Raw genomic sequence first — 20807 nt, 5'->3', positions numbered from 1 at the left:
CCTCCACTGTAGCTCCCACAGACATATCATTCATCACTGTTTTACTTACCAGATTGGCAAGCTTGTCTAGAATATCATTTATTTGCTGGCTGTGCACCAATCCAATATGTGATTTTCCCATTAGACGACGCACCTTTTTCCTAATATCGTTCTTGTTCACCTAGAAAGCAGACATAAAGACAATTACTTACTCAGGCTCTACAGAGGGACCTGGACAGGCTGGATCGATGGGCCAAGGCCAGCTGTATGAGGTTTAATAAGGCCAAGTGTCGGGTCCTGCATTTTGGTCACAACAACCCCAAGCAACGCTACAGGCTTGGGGAAGAGTGGCTGGAAAGCTACCCAGTGGAAAAGGACTCAAGCGTGCTGGTGGACGGCCAGCTTAACATGAGCCAGCAGTGTGCCCAGGTGGCCAAGAAGGCCATCAGCATTCTGGCTTGTATCAGGAATAGCGTGGCCAGCAGGAGCAGGGAAGTGATCGTGCCTCTGTATTCGGCACTGGTGAGGCCTCACCTCGAGTCCTGTGTTCAGTTCTGGGCCCCACTGTACAAGAGGGACATTGAAGTGCTGGAGTGTGTCCAGAGGAGAGCTGCCAGGCTGGTGGGGGGTCTGGAGACCAGGTCATATGAGGAGAGGCTGAGGGAGCTGGGCATGTTTAGCTTGGAGAAGAGGAGGCTGAGGGGAGACCTCATTGTCCTCTACAACTACCTGAAAGGAGCCTGTAGAGAGGTGGGTGTTGGCCTCTTCTCTCAAAGTGAATAATGACAGGACCAGAGGAAATGGTCTGAAGTTGCGGCAGGGGAGGTTTAGATTAGATATTAGGAAGAATTACTTTACTGAAAGAGTGGTCAGGCACTGGAACAGCCTGCCCAGGGAGGTTGCTGAGTCACCATCCCTAGAGGTATTTAAGAAACGTCTAGATGTGGCACTTCAGGGCATGCTCTAGTGGCAGAGATTGTAGGTTGTTTGGTTGGACTCGATCTCAAAGGTCCTTTCCAACCATGAAGATTCTATTCGATTCTATTCTATTCTTTATTCATAGGAAGCAACTCCTATCTCCCAAAAATCAACATATCTTGGTTTCCATTGCTAAGACAGCAAAACAACTGATCTCCAGCTCAGTCATGCTAGGGCCTCTTCAGCCCAGCAGCAGCAGAAGTTGCACGGACACGGCTTTTCCCAGCTACTGGGCAAGTGATGCTGTGCACAACAGATTTCCTGCCTACTCTTGTGCAACAAAGTAGGCCTCTACTTCACAGTTACTCTTCAACAGTTACTCCTTCACAGTTACTCCTCAACGCCACAACAGTTACCCTCCACTTCCAACTAACAACATCAAAAGCTTCAGTTCTCCATGGTGCCACTTATGGGATGGGTCTCATCTGCCAGGCTAGCTTTTCCACCTCTTCCTCTGCAAAGAGTTGATTTAGTCAACTGTTGATCCCTCAACACAAAAAATACTAACACAAAGGCATGATATCTTTCAGAATTCTCACTCTTTCACAATCAGTTTCCTGATTATTAGGCCAGGGCTCTAACAAACATTTCCAGATAGTCCTCAAACAGTACCAAGTTCCTCCCGAAGATGAGCTGCAAGGAAGCTCAGAAGCAAAACATTTGTGCCCCAGATGCGGTTTCCAAAAGCTATTATGTATGCCAGTCATTGATACTAAAGTCTTCAAAACAGTACACTCAAGTTTGATCGCTGATTTCAAGCTAGATCGGACATTATTTTACCTTAATGCTATGGAGTGTACAAAACAAACTCAACCTGCTTCCTTCCTTTGTCCAGACGTCTTTGTACTTGAAAGAAAATATTTTTCGAGAATTTTTTAGGTAAAAACTATTAGGCTCTGCTGTCCCAAAACAAAAAAAAAAATTAAAATACCAGGGTGTTGGGTTTGGAGGATTATGCTTCCTTTGACAGCTCAGAGGAATTCACCTCGCTAGTAAAAGAAGGCCTTCCAACTTAGCGGGTTCTACTATAAGCTGCCCTAAGATGAGATACTTTGATGCAGTCTTTAGTCTCGTAAAGCCTTCACTCTAACTGCTCGAAAAACTTCTGTATGCAAATAATATATACCAAATTCTAGATCCACCGCCTTTCATCCCATTCATCCCAAAACTGATAATGGAGGGGGGAGGGGGCAGGGAAGCAACCACAACAATAACAAAAAAAAACCAACACCCCACAACCCTTCTTTTGCTCAGTTCTTCATGCCATCCTCACTCTTGAGCATCTCTGAAGATGTACTGAAAGAAACAGTATTTTTATCACAACTCTTGGATCCCCCATATTCCCTTTTCATCTATAACCCATAGACCAAAAGTGATACCATTTCCAAAGGCATAATATCCTGTTTGCCTCCTTATCCCTTTCCACCAGAAAACTGTTTTCTTGGGGATCTGGCGATTTTCACCACACCAAAGACACTCTTTCCATCTGGGATTAACTCTATCAACATCTCTCATGAGACAGCCTTTTGAAATCAACGTTATTTGTTCTCCTCTTTTGCATCCTTTGATGACAGTTACTGCACTGGCTTTTATTACTTCTGCTTTAAGTACTGCAGGGATGCAAGTCCTAATGGCCAAATCCCACAGTAATCTTCTGAAATAAACTCATTCCAAATATACTCAAATTCCATCTTAAAACTTACCCACACATTTCATTTGTATTAGGAAAAATCAATACCTTCTTTCTCTCTGCCCACTCCCTTACTGTCAAGCTGCTACACTGGACAGCATAGTGCATCAAATCTGTTACAGGTAAAACCATGCACCTAAGCTAGTTCTAACCATGACAAAACTTTTAAAAGATTTCTTTTCCAGTGACTTTGAGGGAGGATTTGGATTACCTAAGAAATTATTCAAATTAAAAGAAAGATATTGCTAGTAGCCACCTACAGCATTAAGATGCGTATGCACAGCCCACTGAGATAAAAAGCATTGCTTGCTAGTAACTGCAAATTTCGTATGGAATTATTGATATACATATTCACAATCTGCCCAAGTTCTCCTTTTACCTCTGACTTCTCTAAGAAGATTTGGAATTTGCAGCTGCAAGGAAATCAGATTAGAAGGTGGTCTCTATTTAATTTATAACCCATACTCTTGATAATAAGAATGTCCTCTAAAGGTACTAGTAGGGCTAAAAAAAAATTATATTTTAAATGGCAACGTATATGCATACCCATGGCATAGAGCTGCGTAAACTCAGACAACATATCTCAAAGAATTTCTAGGTACTGAAGCAATTTTTTTCATTAAGATCAGGAGATGTTTTGTAACATTTTTTTGTACTTCACTGTTCTGAGCTCTGTGAACAGAGATGTATGGTTTCAAGACACCACCAACAAAATATACTGCTTAAATCTGAACAGCAATCTATTTAAGAGAAAAAGAAGTCACCTTTATCATAAGCATATAAGCAATCATATTATGCAGCAGTGTAGCCAGCAAGCGGTCCTCGTCATCCTCCAAACGCTTTCGATCATGTTCTCCCAGGGAAAGATACCTGCAAGAAGAGCTAAATCTGAAGCAGACTCACAGGCATCCTTCATCCAATTCACTAAAGCACTGGCAGAGGACAGAGCGCTATTTGTAAAGTGCATGGCAAATAAAACCTTCAAAAACGCTAAGCCAAATGCGCATTTTCCAGTAAAACACTATGATCACTAATCAGACATTTCCATTAATTATTAACTAGTTGAAGTAAATAACATCTGCTCAATGGGAAAGTTCTCAGTGGTCTGCTGGTCTTATCCATTTCCTCTTTTCTGCAGTCACAGCTCCATGACAATTACAACTGCCAGAAGAGGAACATACAACTCAGTACAAGAGCTACCCGCCTTTAGAGCTTAAATGCATCTGCAAGGCAGAAGTAAACTGAGGAAGGAAGCACACAGGCACCCTCTTTTTCCAGTAAGGTAGGTAGTTTGTGGAAAAAGAAACAGTTTTCAAACTAGCAACCCCAAAAAGCAGTTCTTATTTTGGCTACTAGATCCCATGTTACATGAGAGCAGGGGTGTAGGTGGTACAGCTGCAGGTGGTAAAGAGAGCAGAGAATGACCAGATATTAATAGAGTGAGGAAAAGAAAAAAAAAAAGCAAGCAGGTAGTGAAGACTGACACCTTAGAAGTAGTTTAGCTTTAAGCAACCACATAGATATTTCTAGAGAGTGGTTCCCTCATGTTTTGTTTGTTTCTTTTAACTACAAACTGTAAAGTAAAAACACCTATAAGTGACTTTGCATTTTGAGAAAGCTCAAAATGCAGTTTCTGAAGACACTTAATTCTTTCATGTTACGTCAACACACCAATATCTTCCTTTATTCCAGAATATAGTCATCTTGCCACAGAAATCTCTTGCTTTACTACTGATCTAGTCTATTCCATCTATTCATAGTGTGATTATGCTTACATTACCCATTTCTCTGGAAATATCACCTCCCCACAGGAGTTAAAAAAATTATGTCACAAACAAAGATAGTATTTCAGTATCAGGAGATACTTGCCAGCACAGAGACAAAAGGCTCGCTTTGCAACAATCTGGTATAGTAACAAGGTTTACAAAGTGACAACAGCATATTCAAATTAAAATAATTTTGGTTTTACTATTTCAGCCCGAGGTGAAACAATGAGGAGGAAAGAGGTTTACTTAAGAACTTTACCTGTCAATCATCTCCTGAGGTCCCTGGTCCATCCCCATTCCTTCTCTCTCTAACATCACAGCATCCAAAAAAGCATCTTCCCAGAACTGCATCTGGTCCCACAAAGTTGAACGCTCTTTGCCTATGCAATGTATACAAAAATTGAGCATTTATTCCATTTACTCCAGTCAAATACTTTAAGATTAATTCCTGTTCCTTCCCACTCCTTGAAAATACCATAAGCCAACACACAATTAATCCATATTTAAAAAAAAAAAAAGTTTACTTTTAAACCACAAGCAATATCACAACTGAAGAAAAGTGTAAAAGAGAAGACAAGGCATATCTTATTCTAATTCATGGCATCATCTTTTCAAACCCTTACACAATAGTACCTCTCATCTCTATTGTTTAAGGAGTATATCTTCTTCCATATACTGTTAACCCTGCCCGAAAGAGACAGGAATATCTCACACAAACACAGATCATGGCAAACACACAGAGAAGTGGAAAGATAAGATTATTACTCATAGAGAACGTTTCCATTGCAGCATCCTCTAACTGGTCCCAGACAGATCCTTTATCCCTACCTGCACCATTCCAAGCAGGTAGGAACGATAAATGGAAAGGATGAAAAACAGAGGAAAAGAGAGCTCTTGATTAACAGCAAATCCAGATTAAATACATTTCAAAAAAGCCAATATACTCCTAATTCAAGGATACACTCAAAGGCCCTTCGTATTCTGAGTTTAGTAGCCCTCTGTTCAATGACTTAAGCTGAAGGATCTTTTTTCCAAGTCAGTCATACATTTTAGCGTTCCATGCATAGCCAAGTTCCTTCTCCCCTTTTTCCAACGGTTTAAAGAATTCATATTCAAGAACAGCAAGAGACTTGGACAAACTACCTTTTATGCAAACTACACCACCCACACTCATCTCTTACTCTAAATCAACGTCCCCAGCAAAATCTTCGGCTTTACTCTGAATGGCCTGATGCCCCCTCCTATTCTACCAGTATGAACAACAGTAAGTGGTTAAAAACAGTCTCTGGGAATGTAAAAATTCCAGTCTGCCCCAGATAAGACTCCACCTGAACTTCAATCTAAAAGATCCCTTCCCCACAAAAAAAAAATAGTTTACCCAAAAGTCCTTCATAGAGATAGACACGTTGGTTCCCATCCTCTGGACCTCTCCCTGGAGTACTGCCTTTGCTCTCCTTCACACTCTGCTTCAGGTTGTGAGACTTCGCCTGAAAATAATACAAGAGGTGTCAGACAATTTAACTCTGTGCCCTGCAAGGCTGCTTCTTGCAGTCCACTGTTGTGCTTAACAGATGCAGTTTGCAAGCTATATTTCATAGATGCTTCTCCCACAAATGTTCACAAAACAAATAAATTACTCTGGTCAAAGACCAAGGTAATAGACTTAAAAGTCCAGAATCAGGCAAAGGAAAAATAGAGAGACAAATAGAGAAATCGAAACACAGAGGAAGCAAAATGCTTCCCTGAAGGAAAACTGAGACAAAACAAAAAATGCAAATCCCAGACTAAAGAAAAGAACAGTTAAACCTCTTCTGTCATTCCCCGTAAGTTTGCCCAAATTCTAATAGTAACTCTTTCCCACTGTTTAGGAAATAGCTCAACAGCACTGTCATTTTACAGATTGTGAGGAATGGAGGAAGAAACACACAGCCTTCTCAGGACTACACAGAAAATGAACATTCACAAGCAGAATAAGATTACCTGAGCTCTCTCACATTCAGCCTTTATAGGTTTTTCTTTCATTTACTGTGAGAGATGTAAACCTACTATTCCCAAAAAAACATGCATTGCACAGGAAATGAAGAAAGGTACATGGATCCATAGAAAATTACATCTTTAATATTTTAATACTGTAAGTCATTGCTGATTGACCCTTAGAACAGAATCAGAGATCCTCTTCCACACATACACACACATCGAACTGATTACTGTATAAGATTTAATTTAAAAAAAAAAAAAAAAAAGAAAAAGAAAAAAGGAAAGCCTGCAATGCCCTTACAAAGATAGAGCTAGTAGCGGAGTTTGTCTCAATTTCACTGTCTGACACAGTGCCCCTGGATCCTGTCAAATTGCCACCATTTTCCACACTTGGGCCATCACCAGCATTGCTGCTCAAGTCACTGTCTGCTCCTAATGTCTCTCCGGAACTGTTACTAACCTGTGGGGAAAAATAAAGCAGTTACCTTCAATGGACAAAGACACTGTGAAGACAAAAGTTGTGAAATGTTTTTTCTTAAGGCACAAAAAAAGCAGCAGTACAACTGAAGGCCACATTTGTCTTCTCTCCTTCAGTAACATCTTTTCCTCAAACCACACTCTGCAGAAAAAGACGGAGAGACTCAAAAACCCCTTCACAAAAATCACAGAACTGTTTAGGTTGGAAGGGATCTGTTAAGATCCTCTACAGATGAGGATCTTAAGGATCTTAAGATGAGGATATTAGCTGACCCCTGCTCAAGCAGAGTCAGCTAGAGTACGTTGCTGAGGACCATGTCCATTCAGATTTTTAATATCTCCACAGATGGAGAACCCACAACCTCTCTGGGCAAAGCGCTCCAGCATTTGACCACTCTCAAACTAAAAAAGTGTTTTCTTATGTTCAGATGGAATTTCCTGTGCTTCAATTTTTTGTACTGACTGCCTCTTGTCCTGCCAGTGGGTACTACTGAGAAGAGCCTGGCTCCCTTGTCTTCAATCCCTCCCATGAGTAATTTATACCCGTTGATAAAATACTGCCCTGTCTCTTCTCTTCTCTGGGCAGAAGAGTCCCAGCTCTTTCAGTCTCTCCTCTCAGAAAAGATGCTCCAGTCCCTTAATCATCTTTGCGGCCCTGAGCCAGACTCATTCCAGTAAGTCCTTATCCTTCTTGTACTGGGGAGCCCAGAACTGAACATAATATTCCAGACGCAGCCTCACAGGTGCTGAGTAAAGCTGAATGATCACCTCCCTCAATCTGCTGACATTGCGCTTCCTAATACAGCCCAGAATACTGTTGGTCTTTTCTGCCACGAGGGTGCATTGCTGGTTCACAGTCAGCTTTGTTGTCCACCAGGATCCCAAGGTCCTTCCCAACAAAGCTGCTTTCCAGCCAGTCTCCAGCATGTACTGGTGTCTGGGGTTATTCCTCCCCAGATGTAGGACATGGTATTTTCCCCTTGTTGAACTTCATAGATTCCTCTCAGCCCAGTTCTCCAGCTTATTTAGGTCCCTTTGAATGGCAGCACAACCATCTTGCGCGTCGGTCACTTCTAGATTTTTTATCATCTGCGAACTTGCTCTGTACCGTCATCCAGGTCATCAGTGAAGATACTGAACAGTATTGGCCCCAGTACTGACCCCAGGGTACACCACTAGTGGCTTGTCTCCAGCTGGACTTTGTGCCACTGATCACAACCCTCTGGGCCCAGTTCAGCCAGGTTTCAGTCCACCTCACTGTCCACTTACCTAATCCATACTTTGTCAGCTTGTCTATGTTACAGGAGACAGTCTCAAAAGCTTTACAGAAGTTGAGGTAAACAACATCTGCTTCTTTTCCCTCATCCACCAAACTAGTCATCTCATTGTAGAAGGCTATCATGTTGGTTATGCATGTTGCCCCTTTGTAAATCCATGATGACTAGTCCCATTCACCCTCTTGTCCTTCATGTGCTTGGAAACGTTTTCCAGGAAAATTTTCTACGTCATCTTTCCCAAGGACTGAGGCTGGCCAGCCTGTAGCTACCCAGATCTTCCTTCTTGCCCTTCTTGAAGAGTGGTATTTGCTGTCTTCCAGTCTTTAGGAACCTCTCCTTATCACCATCACTGTTCAGAGACAGTCGAGAGAGGCCTTGCAACAACATCAGCCAGCTCCCTCAGCACTTGTGGATTTATGTATATCCAGTTTGTTGAAGTGCTCCCTAGCCTGGTCATCCTCCAACATGGGTAAGTCTTTCTTGTTCCAGACTTTTCCTCTGGTCTCAGGGGCCTGGGATTCCTGAAAGCCAGTTTTACTGGTAAAGACTGAGGCAAAGAATGTCCTAAGTACCTGGGTCTTTTCCATCTGTCACCAGCTCCCCTGCCCCATTCAATGGTAGGCCCACATTTTCCCTAGTCCTTTCTCTTGCTGCTTATGTACTTGCAGAATCCTTTCCTGTTTCCAGGAAACAGGGCCCATATTGGCTCTCCTAACGCTATCCCTGCAAGATGAGACAGCACATGTATACTCCTCCTGGGTCACCTGCCCCTGCCTCCACCTCTTGTATACTTCCTTTTTACGTCCGAGTTCAGTTAGGAGCTCTTTGCTCATCCATGCAGGCCTCCTGCTGCCTTTGCTTGGTTTCCTACATGTCGGGATGGACCTTTCTTGAGCTTGGAGAAGGACAGACTTGAATATCAATTCACTCTTCTAGACCCTTCTATCTGGGGGAGCATCCCATAGAATACAATTTCTAGGTCCATGAGAGAAAGAGAGGGCATTATTCTTGTTACAGGCTGGGAAAAGATCATGGAAAGCTAGATATTCACAGGTATGCAGCAGTTTTAAGACAAGAAAAACAACAAAAAGGAAGGTTCCTTGGGTTTTATCCCTGGAATATGCCATATCGGATAACATGGGATAGGGAGAATACACATGCTTTTTTTTACTGAATGCATTCCTGCTACCTTTTCCCTCTAGGCCCTATATTTGATCGGAAAGCAAGCAGATGTTTTGATACAATTCAAGTGCTTTAAGCTAACGCATCAGAAAGTTTGTTCTTGGTTTTAGTGCATCAAACTATCTGCCTTTATAGATGGTTTATACACAACTAAGGGATATTTACAGAATTATTGCAATCCACCAGTTCCATAAATACACCAATATGTAGGAATACATAACAGCAACGAGCACCATATATGAAGGAGGCAATCTGCTAATAAAGCACTATGTATGTTCTGTCAGACACACATGCCTGCCTCCCACTCAGAGGGTCTGGAGAGAGAGCTCATTAGACATACACTATGCATGCATGACAGTATGCACTCATACCACACAAAATCTAGGCACAAAATGCCCTCCCCCACTTCAGCAAGCAGTGAATCACATCAAGATTTCACTTTGGGCATATCCTACCACTGTGCTAACTTCAGAATCCTGGCTTGTACTTCGGACCATAACCGCTGGTCCTCCACTGGGAACAGCGTCAAAATCACTCTTCTGCAATCAAAACATATAAAGGACAGGAAGAAAAGTCACATTAGTTTTTATCATAAGGAGAGAACATAATTTCCTATTCCTTTGGGGTCTTGAATTACACACCTTATTATTTAGCCAGCCAAATAAATAGAAACTACTGCCTGCATGTCAAAAAGATCACGGGGTCACACAACTGAGGAATTCGCAAAGATCAGTCCACTACAGGAAGGGGGGAAGAAATTTTACTGAATGAGCCTTTCAAGAATGCTCAAACCCTAGAAGTCTTCCCACAATTAAGCAGTGACAGAAGAATTCTCTCTCTTACCACATAAATAAAGCAAGCATAAGAGCCACTGACCTGAGAACCTGAGGCCAAACTGAGGCCACTGTCTGCACTGATTTGGGATTTTTTCTCATCTGTTTCTCCCAAATCGAAGTGTTTCACACCTTCTGGCCCTGAACAAAGGAAAAAGTAAATCATTACTGTACCAAGAAAAAACAGTCCAAAAAAAACAGTCCGAAAAAACACATCCGAAAGCAGATGATAGACTGAAAGCAGGAACAGTACCAAGAAAACAAATTTGCTTTCTCATTCCTTTAACTTTTTTTTTATTCCTTGGTACTGCAAACAACAAGGACAGCAGGACACATCTGCCATTCTTCAAACCTGAGTTCAAATTTTAAATACACCAAAGGCACAGTCCAGGAGTGACTATCACTAAACTTGCTAGCCATTCAATAGAGAAAAGAGGACAGACAAAGGTCAAGGAGCTTCCAGTTACAATAACACATGCAGAGCAGTTGCCATTCAACTCTAGGAAGCCACCTCCTTTATTCTTGGTAACAAAGAATACTTATTTAAAGTTAGAATCCTGTTTTGAACAGCTAATTTGCTCAAAGTGTTAGACTGAGTTTGTAAGGTTGCCCCCAGCAACTATCTAGACAAAAATCAGGCAACACGTGACAAGAACATAAACAGCAACAATTGGTGTTACACCAGTAGGAATTTCAAGGAGAAGCTCGTATGATGCTGTACTTCACAACATTCCCCAATTACATTAACAAATGGCTCTCCAGAGTTGGCAATCACATAGGTCAGTAGTGAGAGAGGGAATCAGCAAGCCTTAGGTCATGCATTCATTAACCCACCAATCCAAAAACAAAAAAGGGGGAAAAAATGGATAAAGAACTTTATGTTCAATTTCCCATGCAGTTCTAGAATCATATCATCAATTGTCCTCTGATGGGATGGCAGAAGGAAGAGAGAATGATGGAGAGGTAGAGCCTGAAAAGAACAAGGTAAGTAACGAGGCAAGAAAAGAATGTGTTATAGGTTGTACACAGAATGTCACTACTCTCAGAAAGGGGAAGAGACTGAATGCAACACTTCTGCCATATCCATATCTGCCAACTATTCAGTAACAGGAAGACATGATCACCAGCTGGAATATTTGTATTATAGACCCATGACTATATCCAGTATCTCTGAGCAAACACTGCCGCTATCTCTTATAACCACTGATCACAACTACCTGGGAATTATGAGCATGTTTCTATTATATGTAATATTAGAGAGGGTAAGACAGCGAAAAGGAAAGAAAAGGGGAAGGGAGGAGAGAGAGAGAGAGAGAAGGATAATATACAAAGATTTGTGGGAGTGAGTTTGAGATGGTATGTAAACTCATGAATAGCAAAGCCATAAGCGGGCTGTGCAGACCATACTAGTTTACTACTCAACCATCAATTCTCCATGTGAAGTGTCTTACAGAAAGTGTTCTTCATTTGTTATAGCATTCCGCCTCTAAATCCGCATGCCTTAGTTACTGTAAATCAAATAATCACAGATTCTAACAAAGAGAAAGTATAAACAAGAAGAAAAATAACTAAAAATATCCTTTCTAAGAATTTGGAATCTTACTTTCCACTGAAATATACATTGCTCACTTCTAGAGGTTTATTTCCACTCTTTCACTTAGCCACCATTTCTAGCTCTGAATAACAATGCAGCAAGACATTTTACATCTCATACTACAGCAAGAATACTAAACTTCAGATGTGTGTTTTAAGCAATTTAAGAGTTCCCTGTCCCAACGTATAATTCAGATATATCTGACTTTTAAAGCAAGTGAAACTGACTGACGCAGTTCAGGTATTCGATAGCTGTGGGCAATACTGGTAACTGAGTTTAAGGAGCACAATAACAACCATCACATCGTTGTCACTATTTAGAGGCACTTACAAACCTCCTCTTCCCTTCTTTATGGGGTTGTATGTCTAATACACATAAAACGCTAAAACCTCCATTTATTCCTCCCAATGTAGGCACCCACCTGAAAGGCCCAGTTTGGGAGAGCAGGTGTGCGGGTGTGCTATGCCTCTGTCTCACACACACTCCTGCCTCAGCAGAAAGCAATTCAGATCTTAAATGTAGGAAGCTGTACTGCAGAGGTGCCCCATTTGCCCCATTCTCTCTGAACTAACTCCAGATGCTTGCTTGTATTTAACTGAGGAGCCTAAAACTAATGCTGCAAATCCAGGCCTAGTCAGAATGTCGCAAACTTTCACTCTTTTATCTTAGCTATTAATCCCCCCCAACCTCCAGTCTGTAAAAGGGGCATCAGCTCTGCAAAGTAGAAACTACAGTTATGGTTAGGAAACATCTACCACATCATGTTTATTATAAACTAGCGATTGTCCTTATGTCATATGTCCCTATTTACAACAGTGATAACAAAAAGAGCAAAACTTTGTGCTACGTCTCCAAATAATATATATTCATTATCATATTTCAATAGATGTTAAGATTTGTGTAGATTTAGACTACTATTTAGACTCTGCAAACAGCCTCAGACTATTTCACTCCTTTAACATGGTATATAAAAACCAAAATCAGGTTGATTCCTTATTATGAGGCTATTCTCTAATAGCCATCAATAAATACAATTCTTCACATACACCTTCTCTCTCCCCCTCAGAGTCATTTCTTGTTGCAGGCTGGTTGGGGTCATAAACCGTTCATAAACAAAATTTGCCATCCCATGGCTTGAAAGAAGAGAGAATTCTTCATTCCAATAACATTCAATCAATCAATCAGTATAGTTATGTCAAAGACTTGTTAAACAAAACCCTCTTTAACTTTTAAGAAAGGAGATGGAATATCTTAAAATCCTTCCATATATGATACAGTGAGGATGCAGAATATCTGCTTCCTCTTTTTTGAAGAAGGCAACATTCAGGGGAGGAAAAAAAGAAAGAAAAAAAAAAAAAAAAAGAGAGACATTTGAACAGAATTTCCCCAAGGCAAACTGATCTGTTTGATCTCCTTTATAACACAGACTTTCTTGATAGACGTTTGTTTTTGTGGGCATAAAAGCTGTGTGCCATAGATGCAAGCTCACCCTGCACCTGGGGAGTTGGCAGTTATGGGGAGGCTGGAGGAGTCAGTTTCTACATTTTTTTATTTCCTTACTCGTTTTTTCCAAAGATTTTTGCTTTTTCACTTCCTGGTGCTTGTTCCACAATTCTACCCAAGATGCATTGAAAGCAGGAGAGAAAGAGAAAGAGTCAGCGGCTGGTCAGACAGGTGAAAATGGGGAAAAAAGTTTGAAACAAAAACCCCACCCCTTCATCTCAAAAAAAAGAGGCAGAAATGTACGACAACTACTGAGTGAAGGGTTAATTAACACCATTTTACAAGAAATCAAAGTTAGGAATCGAGCGCTGCATCATCTCTCATTTACAGAATTCAAATGTTAGAGATGACTTCATACGGGGAACCAACTAAGGAAAAACAGCTATTATGAACACATATAATGCAATTAATCACCTTTCCTGAGAAAGGCCTTTAAGACTGTCAGATATTTATTCCTCCAAAACATAGGCATCACAGAAGCTCTAATTAACACAAATATTTTAATGTCTCTAGCTTATATCATTGAAAGGAAAAGGCACAAAACCAGCAGCAGCAATTCCAAGAAAATTAAAACTGTAGGTTAACACAATATTTAGCCGATACTATATTTTAAAAACTATCACAAAGTTTACAAGCACAAGTTATTTTTGACCTCACAGCATTCTCAATAAATGCTTAGCTCTGCCTATCAACCAGTCCTACGTGCAAAAAGCTGAACTTCTCTGCACCCACCTATTCCTATCAGGGTATAAAGAATGGAAAATAGGGAAGAAGAAGAAAAATAAGCTATCAGTCATGGTTAACGCCAACTTCCAGAATTCAAATTAGGTCATCCAATCCAATCAAGTCAAGGAATTCCATAACAGAATACGATGGAGAGAAAAGGAAAAAAGTCTAAAGTCTGCATGTGCTCTTTTCATTTGAAGCTTAGACTTGCGACAAAATAGTGATGAGGCACTTGCACTTTTCTATCACTCACATTCCTCAGCCCTCTGAAATGCAGTCATCTTTTCTGCCTAGAAATATCAGATCTTTCCAGGTGCTGGCCTGTTGGCCAGAGGAAACATTACATGCTGACAGGCTGAACTCACCGAACGCTGGGCACCGTCCTCTCTCACTAGCATGATTAAAGCTGGGAACGCTACAGAGGAAGATACTCTTAGAAAAGCAGTAAGGGGAAAAGGAAGGAAAAAGAAGTATGGTGTTCTACTGTTCTTCAAGAAAACTTCCTGAGCAACTAAAAGGCCACTTGAAATACATCAGAAACCCATCCCACCCTGCAAATGGCAGAAATTAGGGCAAGACAGGCTCTAAAAAAGTTCTATTTAGCAAAATGCCTACTGGGCAAAAAAAAATTAAAAAGGATAGTGTTATGATTGTGGAGGAAGGCTACAAAATATTATCGTTAAACGTATCAGGAGCAAGGCAAATGTAGCAAGGGGAAAAAGCCTGAAAGACAGCTGTTAGCCAACTGATTTCTGTATCTGCTTCATGATTGATGGATGTTCCTTCAACTTTCATAAGTATACAGATGGATAGGATAAAATTGCTTATGGATCCAAACAGCATCCAATAGGCTTATCTAGTTGAGCACACACTGACACAGACAACAATCTCTTTAAGATGTACTGAACTTGTTAAATGTCTTTGAAAACATCTGGCCTCCTAAGTGCTCAGTTTACATGGCTTTACTTTAAAAAATACAAGCTGCAATACCTGCCATTAAATTACTTTTAGCTGACTTTTTTTAAAAGTAGTAATGGAAACTTCATTAAGTACTGACACTTTCGTTAACATTTACTGCAAGTATGCAATAAAACCAAACTAACATAAAGGAGGAAACTATTAACTATCAACTTTAAAGCCACTAGTGTCCTAACAAAAAGGCCAACACTACTGGTGATGACCATGGACCCCAGAAGACAAGAACCCAAGTAAGCAAATAACTGGTGATCTTTTAGGAAACAAAGCATCAGAAGCATCATCTTCATAATGAATTTCCTAGCTAAACAATTAGGTATTAAACCACAGCAAAGATCAATCCTCAACTGATAAAAACCCATCACTCTTCACCTCAGAAAAAAGAATTTTGAATACCAACAGCCTCCTGTGTTACAAGAGAGCATCCTACATACTTCAGAGGGTCACAAGAAACCATACACTTTCTGAAAAGTGAACAAGAAAAGGGGGTCAAGCAGGAACACATCCACAGAAAACTCTGTGATCCTCCTGGCCGTTGTTCCTGCAGTACAATAAAACCGCATACGTTCAGCTACCATACCTCTAGATCTCAGAGATGCAGTTTAATCGCCACACTACCATACACTTTTAAGGATGGCTACTGCAAACATTGCCATACATAATCTTACTCCATCATGATGATGACGACTTACTTTTCATTCTAGTGTCTCCTCTTGTAACTAGGTCAAAAAGGTTAGCACCCCAAAATTTGTATTTTGTCTAAACAATACCAATAGATCCATTGAGAGTTTTATTTGCAAATCTGCAAACTGAGGCTCTAAGTACCTTCCAAACTTCATAGAGTCAAGGAACTGCTGAGGTTCAAAGGGACCTCAGGAGATCATCTAGTCAAACCTCCCTGCTCAAAGCAGGGTCAACTAGAGCAGGCCCGTGTCCAGTCAGGTGTTCGCTATCTCCACAGATGGAGAATCCACAACCTTCCCAGGCAACCTGCTCCAGAGTTGGATGATCTTCACATAAAAACATTTTTTCTCATGTTTAAATGGAATTACTTACAAATACTTTGTTATTCCAGCAACACGTAAATGTTTATCAAATGCTCTTTCCCTCAAGAAATTAGTTTGAATGAGAAAGTCTGTATTTCACTACAGAAGGAATTTCAGCCTAGCCATGACTTAACTCTGGTCCTGTATATCCAAAGCATTGTCTTGTATTGATGCTTCCATAACAGAACATAAAGGAACTATAATAGCCAAGCAGCTTTAAATTATATTCCTGCAACACAAGAGAAATACCCTTTACTTGTAGATCTCAAGAGTCAGATGAACATGGACACTACATTGTTTTTAGAGCAATTTCTTAAAGACTGACTTGCATATTATTTCATGGTTCTTGGTGACAGACAAAACCAGTTAGAAAAAAAGGCTTCATAAAAAGCATTAAAGTCTTCTGAACTTCAATCACTTTTGGTGAAACCATATACTTCTGGTAACTTAGTTCCATGGAAGACAAGTGGAAATCATTAGAGCATCAGAATCACTAATAAGAATTTACCTGTTGCCTGTCCTTGAAGATTGTGAATTGTTTAAGGCTAATATTCTGGCAACAGTAGTTAATGTAACATATTAAGTAGCACTTCTTTTGAAAAGCAATTCTTATGATATTTCACAACATGGACTGTCTGATCTCTATGATTTCCATTTCTATGAGGCTTTAATTTCATCTGAGGGAAAGGAGCAGTCTCAGCAATGCAATCAAAAGATCTCTCCTCATTCTTTAAAAGAACACTGGCCTAGCATCTGTTTTATTCTTAGTTGTGTCAGAAGCACAGCCTCTGTAGAAGCTTTTCTGCAGAACAGAAATTACGTACTCAGAGCGAACTAAACCACTAAACTGAAATACTGGAAATCTGAATCTCTTTTTGCTCCCTGATACATTTTCAGATAGAGTGCAAGACTAGTTTCTGAGCAACTGCCTCCATAGATTACCTCTTGAAACGAGAAAGCAAATCAGACCAGAAGGGTTCAGTATCAGTTCAGAAGGACTCGACACCGTTCAGCCTGCAGCTATTATGCGGGCATAAGAATGAATGTCTGCACTCCTGCCACGTAACTGCCCAACACACACATTTTTTTGTCTTACGCCACATACTGCAGGTACAGCCTCACAGTAGCATGCTGCTTTCTGAAGATTTATCTTTCATGCAATAGGCTATAAGCAACAGGCTATAAGAAGCAATGGCTAAAATTTAACATGACGTATTTTTGGAGTTGACAAAGAATTTCTCTCACATGCTGATGCTACTTTTCTCTTGTTTACAATACCCCCCCCCCAAATATCTGTAAAGCCCTTTTTAGGTAAAACAGTTTAAAGCCTACCTCCAACTTTTTCCCAGACACAGGGAAAAGCTATACCAGCTAAGAAATTATATTGGGAAAATTTCCAGTGGCCAGCCTAGCAGATGCTGTTTAGAACAAAACACATTCTATTTGCTATTACATAGAAGGAATATCCATCAGTCCTGCTCATTGAATCTGTAACACTACAACTAAAATCTTTTTGGCAATTTTCGTTATTAACAGCAGATCCTGGGTCCCACTTCTATCAGGATGCAACCTAGATAATCCACAGGTAGTCAGCAATGATTAGAAAACTTTTGGTTTATGTAGTCCCTTGCACGGTTGCCCTTTCCAAAGTCCTGCTGGCCCTGTTTCCCTTTTGCCATTTCCTGTTGCTTCAAAACATCAGTCACCGAGCAAAAAATAAAATTGTCTAAAGTGTAAAGAAATTCAGAAACAATGAAGATTAGAAAGCTTCTGGGAGAAAACTGCCCTGGATAGTTTATCCAAGAGTAGAGTGAAAACACACATGATTGTTCCTTGTGATCCAAGGTGTAAATGAAGCATGTTACAGCAGCAATGTAGTGTTAAAATGGAGAGAATGCAAATAGAACCTAATGCCAAAGTAGAAGTCCCTCCTGCACTTTACATGCACCGCAATACACACCAATGGAAGCAATAAAATTTTCTTCCTTTAGACTCCTTGTGTCAAACTCCCTTGGACCTTTGCCTGCAGGGCTCAGTGCCTTTGGCATCAGGTGAGGTACCGGCAGCTGCATCGCAGGTTTTGCCTCCACTCTTGGGGATGATGCAGGATCCTTGCCAACTGGGGTGACAGATCCATCCGTTGGACTTCGTTTTCGCTTTTCTGGTTCTTTAAAGAAAAAAAAAAACCAGCATTGGAAAAAGGAAGAAAAAAGGAAAAAGGAAATGAGACCAGGAAAAGGAAAATGAGACAGATGGTCTCACCTAAATCATTAAGCCTGACACTGAAACAGCTCAGTCCCACATTTATTCCCATAGGTCAGCATGGCTTGCAGATAGCCTGCCACACTGGTGGAAACAGTAGCGGAGAAAGCCAGAGTGCTGTTTTTGGGATACTCAAATTATGTCCTTCCTGTGTATTTGAAACCTAGGAATCTTCTTTGACACAGTAACTGTAGTATCTCCTCTGCCGAGTTGTGCAAAATTAAACAGGTCTGCCTAATATACCAAGAATATCACTTCTAGAATATAAGCAAGTTCCTCCCACAGTGAAAAGATGACAAATACAATCATCTTTGACAGGTAACACTAAATGAAACTTCGGTTAGGAAAAAACCTCAAAAAACCATCAGCTATACCTCGTCCATCATTCTCCCAGACTTCCTATAATCATGTGTCCCCAAAGACAGTTTGGATTATTTCTCTGTATCAAATTCCACAGTTTGAATTACAGCAAAACTTTCAGAATAGAATAATTAAAATTAGGTTTCCAGAAAAGAACCTCCTGCAATCCTGCACAAACTGTTCCAACAGTTGATGATGCTAATAGTGAAAATTTCATACCCTAATATCTAAACGTGTTGTACCACTAGACCTTGTGATACCTTTGTCCAGCAGATTAAAGATTCTGCTATCAGCAACACCTTTCCACTCAGATAATAATTGAAAACAATCAACACCTAACAATCAACAGACTGAACGCTTCCATCTTTCAGAGCAAAAGCATTTTCCCGATTCCTTGTAGGTCTTTTCAGAAACCTCCTCAGTTTTTCAAGATGTGGTGATCAGAACTGGAAGCACTACCTCAGCTGTGGGTCTTGTTAGTGACATATCCAGAGACAATACAACAGCTGCATCCCAAACCTATATTCCCAGGTTTACACAGTGTCCCCCTGACACAGTAAACAGTGTGAAGTTCACACAGAGCTGCCATTTTCAGAGACACTGCTTCCCAATACATGTGTTTCGGAGACACATAGTTCCCAGTCCCGCTATTATTGCCAACTATCCTTGCTCCTAAACTCAAGTTCTTAGTTTGGCCATATTAAAATAAATTAACCACAACCATGCTTTATTAAGATTCAGCTTCCTGTAGGCAAATAACCTATATCCATCATGTTCTGTTCACACAGTATGCATCATATGCAAACCGAACCATTTAAGGATTACTAGATCACTACAGTATGTTAAATAACATTAAGATAAGCACTAATCTCTATAAAACATTTCTAGAAATATCTAGACCAACCCACTGAAAACAGCCAAAACATACTACTAAACAGTTAAAATTTTACTATAAAGCAAGATGTCATGCAATAATGACAGAAGTCCTTCACAGTTTATATCAAATTTTGTCTATTATGACCACAATTAATTTAATGGGTAAACTCTACTTACCATCAAATTATGGCATCACATTAGCAAGACTTCACTCTCAAGCCACTGAGTTTTACATCAGCCACTCTACAGTTTTGCTTAGGATCAGTGTCAGACTAAAAGGCTTACAATTACCATGGTTGGCCCGTTCCCCACGTTCAGGACTGTTACACTAGCACAGCCTTCCTTGCTTTCCTCAACGTTCCAACAACGATTGGAAATGAACACCTGTAACCCACGGGGCACCTAAGCCAACTCATAAAATCCCTGATGCAAGCCACCCAGAACACCAACTATGAAGTGTTTCATAGATGTTACTCCTCTGCTACAATGAAATAAAAAGCTTTTCATAATTTGAGATTACAGCTGAGTCAGATATTAAGCAGAGAGGTAGCTTTTTGTCATCTTTTGCTCTTTTTCCTTATGCCTGCGTTTTCTTATTTTGCATTAAGGGTCAGATTTTTAAAAAAAGCTGAAAAATAAAGAGGTATTTTCAGGCTTTCCTCTCTAAGTGTACTTAGTGATATAAGAATCATTCTGTAATGTAAGGTGGTTGGTGAGATATAAGTCTCGTATGGTTCCACATTAGAAATATCTCGCTCCCTATTCAGGTCGTCTGCAGTAACTTTCCAAGACTTTGGGTGGGGGACAGTGCTAGATGAAGGTCCACACTCTCAGAATTTCCCCTTCATCTGTAAAAATCCCAGGTTTTGTATCTTGCTGCATAGTTTCCATTTTCAATCAAATATCAGTATGGCCATTATTTTGCTTTGGCCTGGTTACATGTGTGCATGAGAATGGTTTCAAGCTTTGTAAGGTTTCAGTAACAATGGTACAGTGCTCACCTATTTTGAAAGTGTAAAACCCCTGAAATATGAGAAGCCACAAAAGAGCTACCTTCATAATAAGGATCTAGTTTGGCTCATAACCACTGTATTCTCATAAACACTTTTCTTACCTTTGTTGTAATAGTGAGTATGTGCTATCTCTAGCAGGCCAAAAACACTGGCCATGCCCCCCAGGCCAGCATTTGCATATGACTGCTCCAGGCTCAACACGGTGCACTTCAGCAAGTCCAGCATGCCTTTATAAACCTTGCGGCTGACCTCCTGCAATGAAAATCCTATTAGTGTCACTATTTCAGAAGTGA

The 20807-nt window shown here is 40.4% G+C and overlaps 1 protein-coding gene across 24 annotated transcripts in view; it reads right to left on the bottom strand.

The window, feature by feature from the left end:
- MADD (MAP kinase activating death domain) overlaps window positions 1-20807 on the bottom strand; it is a 77815-nt gene that overhangs the window by 20262 nt on the left and 36746 nt on the right. For 12 of the 24 annotated variants that reach the window (XM_063332025.1, XM_063332008.1, XM_063332007.1 and 9 more), the window contains 11 exons: window positions 20616-20766; window positions 17964-18170; window positions 13314-13367; window positions 10203-10300; window positions 9782-9865; window positions 6692-6850; window positions 5792-5900; window positions 5179-5241; window positions 4673-4793; window positions 3412-3517; window positions 50-160 (listed from right to left, as the gene is read on the bottom strand). In XM_063332025.1, the coding sequence (XP_063188095.1) occupies window positions 50-160; window positions 3412-3517; window positions 4673-4793; window positions 5179-5241; window positions 5792-5900; window positions 6692-6850; window positions 9782-9865; window positions 10203-10300; window positions 13314-13367; window positions 17964-18170; window positions 20616-20766 (1263 nt within the window). The remainder of the gene's footprint in view (window positions 1-49; window positions 161-3411; window positions 3518-4672; window positions 4794-5178; window positions 5242-5791; window positions 5901-6691; window positions 6851-9781; window positions 9866-10202; window positions 10301-13313; window positions 13368-17963; window positions 18171-20615; window positions 20767-20807) is intronic. The other 12 variants (XM_063332012.1, XM_063332017.1, XM_063332023.1 and 9 more) reach the window with 3 other exon arrangements.

Source organism: Chroicocephalus ridibundus, chromosome 4 (genome assembly GCF_963924245.1).
Source record: "Chroicocephalus ridibundus chromosome 4, bChrRid1.1, whole genome shotgun sequence".
In the NCBI taxonomy this organism is placed as follows: domain Eukaryota; kingdom Metazoa; phylum Chordata; class Aves; order Charadriiformes; family Laridae; genus Chroicocephalus; species Chroicocephalus ridibundus.
The sequence above is the reverse complement of the archived record's forward strand: the minus strand, read 5'-3'. Positions and strand labels throughout refer to the sequence as shown.